The sequence below is a fragment of the Meleagris gallopavo genome, chromosome 2, assembly GCF_000146605.3.
Source record: "Meleagris gallopavo isolate NT-WF06-2002-E0010 breed Aviagen turkey brand Nicholas breeding stock chromosome 2, Turkey_5.1, whole genome shotgun sequence".
NCBI lineage: Eukaryota > Metazoa > Chordata > Aves > Galliformes > Phasianidae > Meleagris > Meleagris gallopavo.
The window spans coordinates 7,420,124-7,435,611 of record NC_015012.2 but is presented as its reverse complement, the minus strand read 5'-3'; the positions used below and the strand labels follow the sequence as shown (position 1 = coordinate 7,435,611).

At 42.8% G+C, this 15,488-nt stretch overlaps 1 protein-coding gene across 2 annotated transcripts in view; it reads right to left on the bottom strand.

Annotated features, from left to right (window-relative positions):
* Positions 1-15,373, bottom strand: part of VPS54 (VPS54 subunit of GARP complex) — a 43,991-nt gene extending 28,618 nt beyond the window's left edge. The window contains exons 1-6 of one of the 2 annotated variants that reach the window (XM_003203692.4): positions 15,233-15,373; positions 6,858-7,019; positions 5,796-6,037; positions 4,326-4,404; positions 1,783-1,817; positions 523-654 (exon numbers count right to left, since the gene is read on the bottom strand). In XM_003203692.4, coding sequence (XP_003203740.1) covers positions 523-654; positions 1,783-1,817; positions 4,326-4,404; positions 5,796-6,037; positions 6,858-6,993 — 624 coding nt within the window. In that variant the 5' untranslated portion in view covers positions 6,994-7,019; positions 15,233-15,373. The remainder of the gene's footprint in view (positions 1-522; positions 655-1,782; positions 1,818-4,325; positions 4,405-5,795; positions 6,038-6,857; positions 7,020-15,232) is intronic. The other variant, XM_010706456.3, reaches the window with a different exon arrangement.
* Between the last annotated feature and the right edge of the window lie 115 nt (positions 15,374-15,488).

The window sequence follows — 15,488 nt, the reverse complement described above, 5'->3', positions numbered from 1 at the left end:
AGCCCTCCTCAAGTAAGATGCTTCCTGCATTGTTTACTAATAATCTGTAACATTTCAATATTTGAAGAGAGCATATAAACAGGAGGGGGAATGACTGCTTACAAGGGTAGATAGTGATAGGATGAGGGGGAATGGTTTTAAACTGAGACAGGGGAGGTTTAGGTTAGATATTAGGAGGAAGTTTTTCACCCAGAGGGTGGTGAAGCACTGGAACAGGCTGCCCAAGGAGGCTGTGGATGCCCCATCCCTGGAGGCATTCAAGGCCAGGCTGGATGTGGCTCTGGGCAGCCTGGTCTGCTGGTTGGCGACCCTGCACACAGCAGGGGGTTGAAACTAGATAATCACTGTGGTCCTTTTCAACCCAGGCCATTCTATGATTCTATGATAAAACTTAAGTTACAAAAGTCCACAACCCTAACATCTCAACAACAAACACAGGACAGCAGCAGTGGACTGGACTGCTAATTGTTTCTTCATAGTGACAACTAGGGTGAATAACACCACATCGTATCAGATCCTTACCTTTTCTTGAAGTAACTTGGAGGAAGCTGCATCACGATTTCCTTTTCCACCAGCAGTACTAAAATGAGACCATGGTAAAACGGCATTAAACGTTAAGGAATCTTCCAAGGCAAAATCTGGTTTCATAAAAATCTGAAACAGAGAAATGGAAGAAATAAATGCATCTCTCTTATCCGTATGTACTCCTTGCCAGTTTAACAGACATCCTGATTCACAAAAATAACAGTGATTTTATTTGTTCATTTTTCAAAAGTCAAATTTTCTTCTATCAACTCAGACAAATTAGTTCTAGACCTTATAACTGATTTACTTCCTACTTTAAAAGTTTGCATGATCTGACAAAGCATCATCTTCCTAGAATCCGAAGGGAGCTCCAAAACGACCTGTGTTATCAAGCACCCAAGATGATCTAAACATCCTGAGCATGAAAGCATAGGTAACACTAAATTGCACGTGTATCCCTAAAGGAGCAGTGCAAATACTCCTCAGTAGCAGAGGCATCTTACTGCTGATATATTCATTCCTGGAGCCTTGATTTCTAGCTAGAAGATGCAGCCAGCTGCTCATGTATACCAAGTGCTGCTTGGGAAGGAACAGAGCCTGAAACCCGTCTCCTTTAGCACAGTACAACAAATGTACTGGTCACTGGAAGGCTTGGTCGTGTTATTTTCACTTGACAAAACTACTACAGAGCTGGGGCATCCCCTGGACAGCACTATCCCTTTCTCTGCTTATGAAGTGTAATTTTAATAGATTCAATACAGGCTATAACATCCCACTATACTCAAACATTTTTGCTTATGGGACTTCAAACAATGCAGTGATTGCTGTTCAGCTGCATTCATAATCAGCACAGAGATGCTTTACTTGAGGATTCAAGGAGTGAAATCTACTGCTAATTTGTACACACTATGTTGTATCCAATCTTCTGCCAAGCACTTCGGTTTCACTTTCCTCCTGAAACACAGGATGGCTAATTTTGCCTAGCTCTAACATTTTAACCATTTAAAGGTTTTTAAAAATGGCATGTGTATCCTAAGATCACGGGAATCTACTTCAGGATTAAGATCACAGGAAACAAAACAAAGACAATAAACAAAACAAACAGATTGTTCTTAATTTTGGTAAATTCTAAGCTCTAGAGATCCTCTCACTTCAATTAACTTGGACAAGTCTTCCACGTACAAGAGAGTACATTCATGTATTCAAGACTCTATATGAGAAATTCTTATAAAAGCTTAGTGTTCAGAGAAACCATACCTTAGGTACTTGTTCCAGATCTGTCCGGGATTTATCTAAAATTAAGCAAAACACAAGTAGTCACTCACGAGCAAAGCACTGAAAACAATTCCTTGAACACTATTAAATACTACAAGGAATTTTTCAGAACAAAAATGCCACACTCCTCACGGCGAGAAGACAGATGATAGGGCCAGAAATTGAAACACTAGAGGCTCTGGCTGAATGTGAAAACATTTTTCACCAGGACAGTCAAGCAGTCCAGAGGCACCGCACACTCTCCATCCTTGAAGGTTTTAAAGGCCTGACTGGGTAAAGCCCTGAGCAGCCTGGTCTGCCCACACAGCTGAAGTTGCGTTAAGACAGCATTTGCACCAGTGCACCTTCTAACCTGATTTATTCTGGCTCTTTCAAGCATTCTGCTGTGCTTTGCAGCTTAGGTCTTGTGGTTAGTGTTCAGAGGTGCTCCTACTTGGCTGCTTTGGCAGTGAAAACATTAGTAGGATAAAGCAGTCTACTTTAGGACCTCACATTCCATCACGCAGCGTTCAATCAGCTGCAAAGAGCCAGTATAAGGTCATCTAACATTACCCCAATTTTGGTGATCCAAATCAAAGCTGCCCATAGAATGATTTGTGCACAGCACTAGGAGTATGGATGCACAACAGCTGGCCAGAAGATGAATGAGAACTCAGGACTAAGTCCCAAGCACACCGAGCACATAGCACAGAAGCAGCCTTCTCTCTGAGGTAAGCATGGGATGAGCTAGTTGAGCTGGGAGAAAAGTACATCGCTGCATAAAGTGAAGAATTTTAAAGCAATAGAGTCTACCTGCCTTTGAGAAGCGTGGCAAACACGACATCAGCATTATCCCCCACATTTCTCTCACCTCTTTGTCACCTTACAGGTATTGAAATACAGACCAACTCTTACAGAACTAAAAGGCCTGGTCTTGTGAGCTGGAGTTAGGGGAAAACAGGCAATGCTAAAAAAAGAAACTAGAACGTTCAGAGCTTCAGATTACCCAATGATGCTTCAGTGAGGAATTGCCCATCTACACAAACAAGGAGTTTCCAGTTACTTTGGTGACACAGTCATTTTCTTTCTCAAAACAAAAACTCTTTCAAAATGAATTAAGCTAAGCCTGAAGAAGGAAATTCTATTTTGCAGTATGTGCCACAATCAGTCAGGGACAGCTGCTTCAAAATAACCAGCCCAGAAAAACTGTGCAGAAAGGTATCTTTATGCATGGAAAAGGAGGAAGAAAACTGATTGGAAGAACAACTTAATCAGAGTAAACGTTTTTTGCTTTCTGCTGCATTACCCATAGATCATTTATACAGATGAGCCCGATCAAACATTGATTGACAGATGAGCCTTACGTTAACATTTTTCAGAAAATAATTTAAAAGAAATTAAACATTACCAACTTGCTACAGGTTACATTTTTCCCCCTTTGTTCCTCTCCTTCCTTTGGCCGGTTTTTTATTAGCTGAACTATTTCTGAAAAGTTTAGAAATTCCACTTTGCTACAACTGCAGACACCAAAAAGCACATTGCTAAAAGTGATCAGAGAAACACCTCTGCAGAGAAGGCCCTTCAGGTCCTTGTGGCCAACAAACTGACCGTGAGCCAGCAGTGCACCCTTGTGGCCAAGCATCCTGGGTTCCATTAGGAAGAACATTGCCTGCAAGGAGGGAGAGGGAAAGCAATCCTCCCTCTAAACAGCACAGGTGAGACAACATCTGGAATACTATGGCCAGTTCTGGGCTGCTCAGTAGAAGGAAGATATGAAGACATTGGCCTGTCACTGGACTCACTGCACAAAGTTGAGTGAGGGACCAGGGTGTATTCTGCATGAGGAGAGGCTCAGAGAGCTCAAACTGCTTAGCCTGGAAAAGCTCTTAGTAATGTTTATAAAATATCTGATGGACAGCTGTAAAGAAGAAGTCAGACTCCTCTTGATGCCCAGTGATAAGACAAGAGGCAAAAAGTACAAACTGAAACATGAAACATTTCATCTTTTACTCTGAGGGTGGCCAAACACTGAAAAAGACTGCCCAGAGTGGTTGCATAGCCTCCATCTGTAGAGATAATTAAACCCAAGCTGGACAGAGTGCAAGGCAGCTGCCTTTGGTGACCCTGCTTGAGCGGGGGGTTTGGACCACTTCAGACATGACTTCCCATCTCAGCCATTCTGGGATCCTCAAGGCAGACAAGCTGGAATGGCCTGTTGCTGCTGCTCTTCTTTGCAAAGAAATTTGACGCAACAGTTTCAGCTTATCTTAAACAAAAGAAAGTCAAAAATACTGCCAGGGACTAATGACCTGCCAAGAAAAAAATTATGAGCAGGTTTCACAAGCATTTTGACCTATCAAGTATCAGCAGCCTTTATGAATGTGCCTGGTCAATTATGCCTGGGTTTCCAATCATTGTTACAAAGCAATCACCAGCAGCTATTTTTGCACATGAAGCCCATGAGCAAGTGAAGGAGACAATCAGTGTGTTATAGAATTCATGAAAGAAATGACTTTTTAGTGATTAAAAGAAGGCTCTGACTGTACCATAGGTGTGTAATAGAGTCCTGTCGAAGGTATCTTTAGAAGGACAAATATTCTTGCATCTTTCATGAACTTTCTCTCTCTGTAAAACAGAAAATGCATTAGAAGAATTACTCTAAGAAGTTAAAAAAGATACTTTTTCTCTGAAACAGAACATTTTCAGGGAAATACAGTGCATTCTGCTAAATAATTCTGAAAGCTTTGCAATAATATTTCTTTCCCTCTTAAAAACTCAGATGATGTTTGTCCAGGTGAAAGGACCGAAAAGTTCAACCTGTGATATGTTATGTTATTTCTTCAGTACCTTTACAGCTCAAGAGAAAATGAACACAGAAATTACTAAAAAGCCACAACAGCCTCTCTATGCAAGGAGATAGAACAATAGATCAATGTAATGACAACATTCATTTGCTGTCTGATCCAGACATCACACTAACACATAATAAATGCTTTTTCATTGCTAGTTCACCTAGCTGAAACCAAATATCTTGGTTTGTCATGCTGAGCTTCAAATTTTATCTACAGGTACAATCAACTCTGGTGACCACAGCAATTAGAAATTGCACTTCTGAAGACCACCAGTGTTAGCTGGATCTCTGCTAGAAGCTACATCATGCTTCAGTTCCCTCTTTCCAAAACCTTCTTTGCTTTGCAGTCACTGCAGTCATTACATGTTAATTTTAACAGATGAGCTCTTAAGTATTTTAAATGTTGAATGTGTGAACAAATGGCATTAAAGACAACTCTCCTTCACATACTTCGACTACTATTTACACAGCTAACACCTCCTTAACTCATTCTCTAACAGCAGAAAATTAAGAAAAAGCTACAAACCAAGAAAACAAAACAGTGAGAGACTTCTGTATGTTCTTTCAGCTCAGGAAAGGAAAAAAGAAAAAGAATGTAACTACATACTTAGTGACACCTGTATTTTAAAGAGTTTTTAGAAGTCTCCTACTGGCCCTGGCATCCTCAGATGTAGCTTAAAATTCCCTGTTACAAAAGAAATCATCAAGATAATAGATCTAGTTTAAGAGCTTCATGTATGAATTTTTACATTGGAGATTCTTAAAAAAGAAATCTCTAATTCTTGCAGCACACAGTTATGTTCTAGATTTCATTCAAAGGTCTGAAACTGTTGCACTGCAAATCTCACACCCGAAAGAATCCCTACAGAAAAAGGATTAATAATCAGAAAGAACTGATATAACTGTAAGCCCTGGCACAGAGTACAGCATTCAGAAATACAAAACAAAAAACATGGCATTGTCTAGAGAGAATTCAGACATTTCTCACACTAAGAATAATGAGATCACAATACAAGAAACACCCGATGGAAAGTCAACAAGCACTGGAGAACAAATTAATCACCAGCTAACCGTATGATGCACTACTAACAGGGACAATCTCTAATTAGGAGGAGATTCTCACATCTCTTTCTAGTGCTACATGCATCTAACTTTGGGTTCTTACCGGAGCGATTTCCTGTTGGTATAATGCAAAATGTTCCTTGGTGATCTGTGGGAGGTAGAATGAAGGCGTGACTTCAGTGTCCACAAAGTCCACTCCCCATGTTTTTGTAAAGAAATCAGATTCCCTTTTTGCTAACCTAGGATCATTTAGTGCTGCTGGGAGATTGACTTTGGAATGATAAATAGTCCATCTGTGCTGATCCGCAACTAGAGACGGGCTGTCACATAAACTACTGGGATCGCCTGCAGCACAAAAGACAAGACAGTTTGTTAAGCTGAGAGACTCAAAGTCATAGTTTTTGTTAAAATGTGGTTCTTAAGCAAACCGTGTTCTAACAGTTACACAATGGATCAGAATTACCTACACAAAAGACACGTTACTTCTCCATTTCTCCCAGCACTGACATATTTCTTCCATCACATTAATCAGTACAAGTTTTGAACACAATAATGAACTCACACTCATTATCTTTAGCTCAAACTATTAAATTACACCAAACAGAAAGGAATCCAATCACTTAAATAATTTTTTCATAATCTCAACTGATTACTTGATCAGAAATAGTTGAAATTCATTAGAATTATATTCTGCAATCCCATCCTAGCTTGGTATAACACAGCAGCTATAACTTTGGCTGGTGTTATGACACTGCTAAGGACTTATTACAGAGGTAGAGACAAGTCTGGGTCTTTTGCTTCCCACTGCAAGAGGGTTGTGTGTTCCCAAGAAATAAAGCAGCTGGGCTGCAAGCATGCTGGATAGATCTGCTACAGGCTCCCACAGAATATACCTTCTTCTTGCATGTGGTACAGTGTATGATCACCCACAAAAGATCCTACATATCATGTGGAGATCTAATTAGAAGCTGCGAGTGGGAAGGCTCTCCCATTGCTCCAAAGGGAGCTGGGTGGTATAAAGTAAAATTATGGCATACTTTGAAATAAGACCAGAGCTTATTACGCTACACCCAGAGTACAACAATATTTGACTAAAGAATTGAAAAGGGATTTCCGAGTTCACGAATTTAATTGCATTTTCACTGTCTTTGCCCACCAACGTTACCTGTAGGTTCCTTGGGACACACATCAGGCAGTGACTGCACGGGCTGGAAGCGTTTTGCAACATCCTTTTCCTTTTTAAAGAAAGCATCGCTGCTGTTTGGCTGAGGCACTGGTGAAGAACTGTGGCTTGATGCCATTGCATAAAATCACCACTTGATAAAAGCTAAATGAGAAACAATAAACATCCAGGCTTCAATGAAGTTACATAGAAAAACATTTTAAAGACAAAACCAGAAGGCAGAATGCAACTTCACAGCCCGTTTCCTCCCCTGCCCTCAGGAATGAAGGTTAGTTCAATAAATGCAGACACAATAAATGTTAACAACAACAGTAGCAGAAATCTTTCAGGCACTTTGGCCTTCCCGTCGCCAGAACTACTGCAGTTCCAGCACACACACACTCAGGGTACATCTCCCTGGGAGATAGCAGGGAGCTTGAGTAAACAGCCCAGCCTTGTATGTGGGCACAGAGCTGCTGCCTGCACCCGCCATCCTGCAGCTGCTCCACACTGACTCAGTAGCCAACTGCAGAACTACTGCAGGTGTGCGAGCTCACCAAAACCTCCCCATCACACACTGCTCAGAGGCACCGATCCGAAACCTCCCCTCTCAAGGGAAATAAACACATCTTGCAAGATCTTGGCATTTAACTACCAACTTCTAACAGCATCACTTACACTGCAGCAAACCTCTTTTGGAAAAAAAAAAAAAAATTCCTCTTTCTAAACTAGGCTGGAAGCATCCTGCAAAACAATTCTAAGGTTGAGCTAAGACACACCCAGCACTAGGAGAGCACCCGATGAGCAGGAGCACAGAGCAACAAGCACTGCAGAGGAATGCTGGTCGGGCATCCGGCCATCTGCACTTATAGCAGATAGAATCATAGAATGGCCTGGGTTGAAAAGGACCACAATGATCATCTAGTTCCAACCCCCTGCTATGTGCAAGGTTGCCAACCACCAGACCAGGCTGTCCAGAGGCACATCCAGCCTGGCCTTGAATGCCTAATAGATAGACATGTGCCTTGCTCCCTTCTGCTGCCAACATGGTAAGCATGCTTCTGTGTGCCATAAGCAACTGCTGAAGAGGTGGAAACAGCTCAGCAGAATCCTTTCTATAAGTTTGTGCAGAAGAGCAGGAAACCTACCTCCTCCTCTTCAGGGGAGCAGTGGTTGTTTCCTATGTAGTCAGTACTGAATTTACTAATTGAGATAGAGAATGGGAGCACCAAGGGAAGTCTGGGTGTAGTAATCTGCCACACCTTCCTTAGACAACATCAGTCTCTCTCCCCAAAACGTCCCAAAGGGGACTTAGTTACTACTTCTGTTAGAGGGTGTGCGTTCTTGTGCTCTTCCCTTGACATTCTCAACCCATATTCTTTGTTTGTGAAGCTCTTCCATAATCATGGAACGGCTTAGGCTGAAGGGACCTCAAGGATCAAGTTCCAGCTCCCCTGCAGGGAGGGTTGCCAAGCACTAGATCAGAGCTGCTTCAAAGTCCTGCATTGGCAGATTTTCTCCCCAGAAGAGCCTCTGTAACTCAAGGTCTGCCCTAGCCAGACACAGGAGAAGCTAAAGCCATTTGTAGGAAGCACTGAAAACCTTCACTCTTGCTCTCAAGCCTTTAATTAAGTTTCTATCCTTTCTCTGTACCAAAGCATTGCTCCAAATAAAATCCTAAGATGTGACTTGTCTGAAGCACATAAAATGCCACAGCCACAATGCTAACTGCATTACGCTAGGGCAAGGTTTAAAGTAAACACAAAGGTCAATGGAACACTGAAGACAAGTTCAGTACTTCAAGTTTTCAGGCACAAACTACTTTGGTATGGGTATTTTTATTGCTCATCACCCTAAAACATTCACATTGCCTTTACATACTGACAAACTCTTACAACAGAGCAAAAAGAGAACAATGAAATGTCAGTGCAGGCGGTAACCTTCATACTACTGAGTGGCTTTTAACATGATACAAAGATTCACAGACAGAGAGGCCTTCTTAAGTGGCAAGCAATACGATGCTGCACTAAATTATTCATAGTTAGCAGCTATTCTGGTAGACTCATAAGTCAGGGCCTTATGGATAATTAACCTTCTGAACAGCCACGTTTGCACAGAAATAAACGACCTGTACTGCCAAAGCCAGGTATCCCTCAAACTGCAGTCCTTACAGTAGGAGGCATTGCTTCAAAGAGAGGGAGAGAAGACAACTGAACACAGTTACCAGCATTAAATCCAAATTACAAAGGGAAATGTGAGAAGTCCAGATGAAGGCACACACCCTGCCCCACACCCCAACCCCTTAACTGTCAGACAAATGAAAAACATAGTTTCACTTGCTCACCCACACATCTTTGTGCTATCCAGCTAAAGACTTCACAGACAAATGGATTTATAACCAGCCATCCGAATCACCGTTTTAAACAATGTGGTGAAAGACAAATCTGCTGATTTAAAGTAATAAGAAACGGTGATGTCCAACGTTAATACAGAACTAAACCACTGCAGACCTGACCCCTTCCAGCCTCCCATGCAGGTGCACTGCAGCTAACTACAGCTACCTCATAAAGCCGTGCAGCAGGAATTATGCTGTTCTAAGCAGGAGGCTCAGAGGGCTCCCACTGCATCTGTGCAGCAATAGGATTGTGTGTCTGAGTAACAACGACCTCAAGTTTTAAGGATGACATGAAATTACACCTGCTACCTATCCTCACTGCCTGAACACAGCCGTGCAGCGGAGAATAAAACGTCAGATGATATACGACCAATGCTTGGCTGTCGTGCAGTCAGCAAAGCAGGAGACCTGAGCAGTCAGCGGTACCTTAACCACATCAACTCTAAGAAGTACTGTGATGACTCCTCTGTGAGTTCAGCTTCACCACAAAGCTCTCAGCAGTTAGAAGAGCACAACAAACAACACGACTTCTGTTACTCAGAAGTAATTGCACAGGATGGCTGTAGCTCTTGTGCACCTGTTGGTTGGATTTTTTTTATTTTTTTTTTAGAGTTATTAATATTTGCAAGAAGTTCCTCAGAAACTGCCTCTCCATATTCTAAGGGCTACTCACATTGTTTTTGATATGGTAAGATTTGAAGTGTACACACACTACACAACAGGAGGCACAAACTACACCTCACCTGTCCATGGTGAGCTTTGTTCTCAGGCCTCCTCATTTGCTGGCAGCATTCCGTCAGTACTATTGAGCAGTTTTCTATTTGTTACTTAAGGTAACTGCTTTTTTGGGTTAATTGTTTCTGCTAGGAATCTTCACATGCACACATTCGAGTTTGTAAAGCCACAATGTATACTAACAACACAAATTAGAATGTATGAAACCAGCACAATTTCTACAAGGAAAGGAAGGAAATGTAATTTCTCCTTCATCTACACACTACCTCCCAAATGTTACTAACAGCAGCTTCAACTTTAGCTGGCAGTTTTGATTAGTCAGCTGGTGCTACACAGTGCACCCAGGAACTTACTAATTCCAGACACCTGCCCAATTGAGAGAACCTGCTCTCCAAACCCTGTTTTGGCCACGAAAACAGTAACTGAGAGGAGATACTAAGCACCCAGGGGAAAGAACCCAGGGCTTCAAGCTAACCACACAACACCCAGCAAGCTCTCCTTTAAGCATTCCACATCACTCAAGATGAGAGACACTCATATAACACCACCAGGTACCTCTGACCAGTATGCTCTGCTCCCAAAGGTGAGCTGAGGAGTTTCTCATTGGGAATGAATGCCACATTACAGCCGCTGCTGCCTTCCATCACTTTGTCTGGCAACTACAGAGTGGAATCAAAACATTTTCAGGTGCTGCTCTGGCTAACTAATGCCCTTTTTGAGTAGAAAACCAGCAGAAGCTGCTCACAATTCATGTTAAAGCAAAACAATTTTATTTCCCACAAGTCATAAATACTGGACATGCTGCCTAAGGAAAAGAATACCTGAAATATAACTGAAAAGGAAGAAAGCAGCAGGGACTGTTTCTGGGACCCTGCAGTGTGTTTCTTATTGGACCAGTCAGTGTATTTACACTGTCCCCAAAAGTGTAGGTTTCCTACTCCATTATTATACAGCTTTTTATTAAATCAGCAGGATTTAACCTTGTAACAAGAAATCACAGGAGTTAAGTACAAACCTACCTTTGTAAGACAGTGTGTAGCAGCATAGACTAATGCAAGCTATATCTTTCAACCAGCTAATTCCTTAGACTGAGATTTTCATGCTTGCCCCTGTACCTCAAGACAGACATCTCTTTCAGCGAGGGAGCCAAGAGAGTTAGCTTTCAGCTAAAAGGTTTAAGCAGTTTCAGAGAATAAGGGTAAGGCAGTGCAAGCTATTCTACTAACTCAAGCGCTTTCTGAATACCTATTTACATCCTGGGCTTTTAGAACAAGCAGTAGATTGTCAGGGAGGTGGCAAGGTTGGAGTCAGAGGAGAGCCGTGACATGTACCCATGCCAAATCATCCACGTTTGGTGTGCCTTTCAACAGCTCACTTCCTTATGCAACTTGGAGAGGAGCCTGTGTCAGCCCGGCCTTCCTGAATGCCCAGTAAACAGGCACGTATTTCTAGTCAGACACACGAATGTACCTCAGCGCATTCTACACATCTTCTACTAGTATCCCTAATCTCATCCTCCTAGACTGAAGGAACACCTTCCCTGCACAAGTGATGACCATCCAGATTAGCTTCACGGAACGAAAGCAGCCTGACAAGGAAGCCGTGTATCAGCTGTCAGCTCCACTCATACCCAGATGTGCTGCCACAATCCAGCATGTTCTGCATCTCCTTGGGCTGTGCTGAACCACACCATGTTACTTTCTCAGCATCCCATGTACCAGGTCTGTATAACAGCAAGAGCACTCACTCACTCTGCCATCTCACAGAGCTTCCCTCAAGTGGGGAAACAGGCAAGAAAAAAGGAACCTGACTTTAAGAAAGCACTGTGGGTGGACTACAAGGTCAAGGCAAAACAGCACCTGATTTTCATGCTGTGATACTTTGTACAGGTTTCTTTTGCTCTCTCAGCTGAAATCACTGATAAACGTTATCCCCAAAAGCCCCTGTCACTGAATAGTCTATGGTTGTTTGAGTGCACATACTAATTATTCAGAATAATACACAAGTGTACACATTTTTTTAAATTTTGAAAGGGAGGTATCTCCCTATAGAGAAACCATCTCGGAAGCTGTTATTTCACAGTTCTCCAGGTACTAAATGAAACAAGTTAAATGGAACATCTGTGTCATATCCAATGCACCAAATGCATTTCTTCTCATCTGGAAACCTAGTTTCCCAAGGAAGAACACTAATTTGAAGTCAGAAGGCAGCTTCTGCACTGGAGGAACAGACTTTCCTACAGCTATTTAGGTCAGTATGCGTCAAGTTCTTCAATGCCAGGAGCAGCAGAATCATGCAGCAAAAAAATTAAGAAAGCAGTAAAAAAAAACGTGTATCAGACAAGAAAAGGTCTCGTGGTTATTTGCTTTGCCGACCCTATCACAAAAGAAGGGAGCAAAATCTCTTTGTACTCTTTTTTTCAGGCATCAGCATTACAGTGCGCATTGCCTCCTGCAAAATGGTGAGAGAAGAGCATCTCATCCAGCTCCGCAGAGGTACGTACAGCTGAACGCAGATCAAGGAGCCCCAGCAGGCACTCCAGCTAGAAGCCTCTCAAAGGCAGAGGCTGTGGAGTGGTGACATTTTGAGGAGAGGCAGAAACGCACCACGCAGAAATGGTAACGCTAAGGTTCTGACTTCCCAAAAGGAGTCTGACAGAAAATTGTGGTGATTTGTGTCAGCAGCAAGTTTCCCAGCACAGGCTTTCCCCTTGCTATCTGCAGCAGAGTTATGTTCAATTCATTAACCTGAAACTAATGTTCTAGAAATCTGATTTTTCATGAGAATGACATCTTTCCAAAGCCATATCAAAGCCCTAACCAACCGCAAGCAGCTATGCAATACCCAATCAAGAACATTTAACAATCCTGATGCTATGCAAAACGGCTGAGAACAAGGATTATCCAAAAGCAGGCATCATACTTTGTAGTAAGCCTTATTAAGCAAGCTTGATACAGGATGTCAGCCGGCCTGCAGGAGGCAGGAAGCCACTCTGCAGGGCAAGTGTGTGGCAAACACGACCACTGAAATTTTGCCTTGGGGAACATCAAGAAGTGCCACCGTGTTTGTTTATAGTTCTCCTAAGTGTTAAGAGTGGCCTGAGAGACCAAAACGAAAAGGATCACCTCATCACTTCCTTTTCATTTCTCAGAACTTCCACATACAAGACAAGGAAATATTTCTGGAGTGATTAAAAAAAAGTCCGGGAATGCTACAATTAGAATTCCAAAAATTAAAAGCAAAGTCTTACTTTGCTGTTCGCAGGAATCGTGTAATACCAATGGACACTTCCTACAATACTGCAAAGCACCTGATAAGCTACTCCAATAACCATTTATTGGCCACTTAGGCTGTGAATTGAGGGATGAGTTTGTGTTTCTTTTTGTGTTCTAAGATCAGTCTCAAAGCTGAAATATGCTAGCATTTTCTCTTTCCAAAGATGAGTATTTTGGAACATCTAGTCAGAAAATGGATTCGACATTTTTGAGTAAGAGGAAAATATATTAAGGATACTTCTCCTTTTGAAGAAAATCCTCCGATTATTTTAAAACCTAACACCTAGGTAAGGCTGATGCAAAGAGCTGAAGACACAAAATCTACAGTGTGTTGTGAGTATTTGTTTGGACATAATCATACGTAGCCCCAGAAAGATATAAGCAGAACATCCATACATGCTCATCCTTTCTCTATGCTTTATTCAAAAAACAAGAGCAGGAGGAATTAATGAAATTAAGCTTAAATAAAATAACAATAATAAAAGCTGTAAAAATGAACTAAAAAAAAAAAAGAAGAAGAAGAAGAAAAGATACAGAAATCAAAAGCAAAACTGAGCCTACCAACAGGGAAGAATTCAAGCCCTGGAGCATAGGGCATTTGTTGCCCTTCACTCTTCTCCTGAAGAGACACACAGTTCCTCATTTCCCCAGAAGTGTGAGAAGGAAAAGCAGAAGTGGCTTTCATACCAAGCTACTGCCCCAAAAGAAACAATACCTACACAATTCCATTTCCCAACTTCTTCCTACTCAAACTGACAAACTGACAAAGGCTGCGCTCTCAATCTACCATCTCTCTGGCTCCTCTGAGACTTCCCAAGGAAATGTTTCTGTTCAACCCTGGAAACACACATCCCTTTCTCTTCCCATGAAGTTTATGTTGCCAACAGCAAGACAAAATTTCTCTACATACACACCAGACTTCTACCACAGAGAAAGTGGGTGGTGAAAACTTAAGGACACTCAGGAGAGATGTCCCCAGATACTACTGGGGAAAGGATGGGAAAGGCCAAGCTCCCTCCCAGCACACAGACTGCAGCCCTCGCTGGAGAGGCTGCCCACACAACGCACAGTGGCTTTTGCTTAGAGCTGCAGACCTCCTGTCTATTACTTCATCTTTGGCATTGTTTTCCTACCCAAAAGTCTTACTTCCAGAGCATTTCAATGGAGCAACTATAGCTTTTATATACGCTACAATTTGGGAAACAGTCACACAGGCTCTCAGACCGGAGAATTACTGCAGCCACTACAACAATTAATGTACTGCAGTCAGAGTGTTTAGTAAGAACGCTGCTCCATAGGGATACAAAGCAGCTGTGGATGAACAAGACAATCATGGTTACACTTCAGGATCCTCATTTCATAGGTCACCTTCTCGTGAAGGACTCCCCCAGACAGTAAAGTCATCACACCACCTGTGTCTTAAAACTCTCAAAAGCACGCATGCAAGTCTCTCAGATAGATATTTTGCTGTACTTTACAAGTTTGAGACTACTCAGGGTTCTATAACAGAAATCCAAAGTGTTTATAGAATATAAGGAAAAAGGATAAGGAAAATCAACAAAACGGTAAGGTCAGAACTGGACATCACAGAGGAAGTTAATGTTTGGTTGAGAGTACAGGTGGTCAATATTTGACAGACACGTCAAGCTATATCCCTCTCCACAGGACTTCCTGCTGCCGAGGTGGGAAAGGGAAAAACCTTTGTTTCTCCACAATTCGATCTCGGAATCGCAGAGCCACTCAGGTTGGAAAAGACCTTCAGGATCACCAGGTCCGAGCATCCACCCGACCTACAGAGCCCCACTGCTGCGTCACATCCCTCAGCGCCACAACAGAGGGGCGGGCGAGCGACCGAGATCCCGGTTCTGAGAGGTGTTTGGGAAGAAGCGAACGAGAACGGCGCTCCCCGTCCCGTCCCCCAGGCTGCACGTGGGGACGGCCATTCCCGAGCAGACCCACCACACAGCCCGCACCTCGGTGAAAACACTCCCGAAGCACCTGAAGGAGGCCGTCGTCATATCTCTGCCGGTTGCATCATACGAGAACCGCCCGCCGCCGTGGCTGCGAGGCAGCCGAGGACCTGAGGGGAGAAGCTCCCATTAGAGCCCGGCACGTCCCCGCGGGGCACGAACCCCCCCACTGCCGCCCCGTTCCCGCTCCGCGGTTGCCATGGAAATACGAAATAGATATTTAGAGAGGAAGGGATCCGCGCGGCTGCCCCGCACCCCC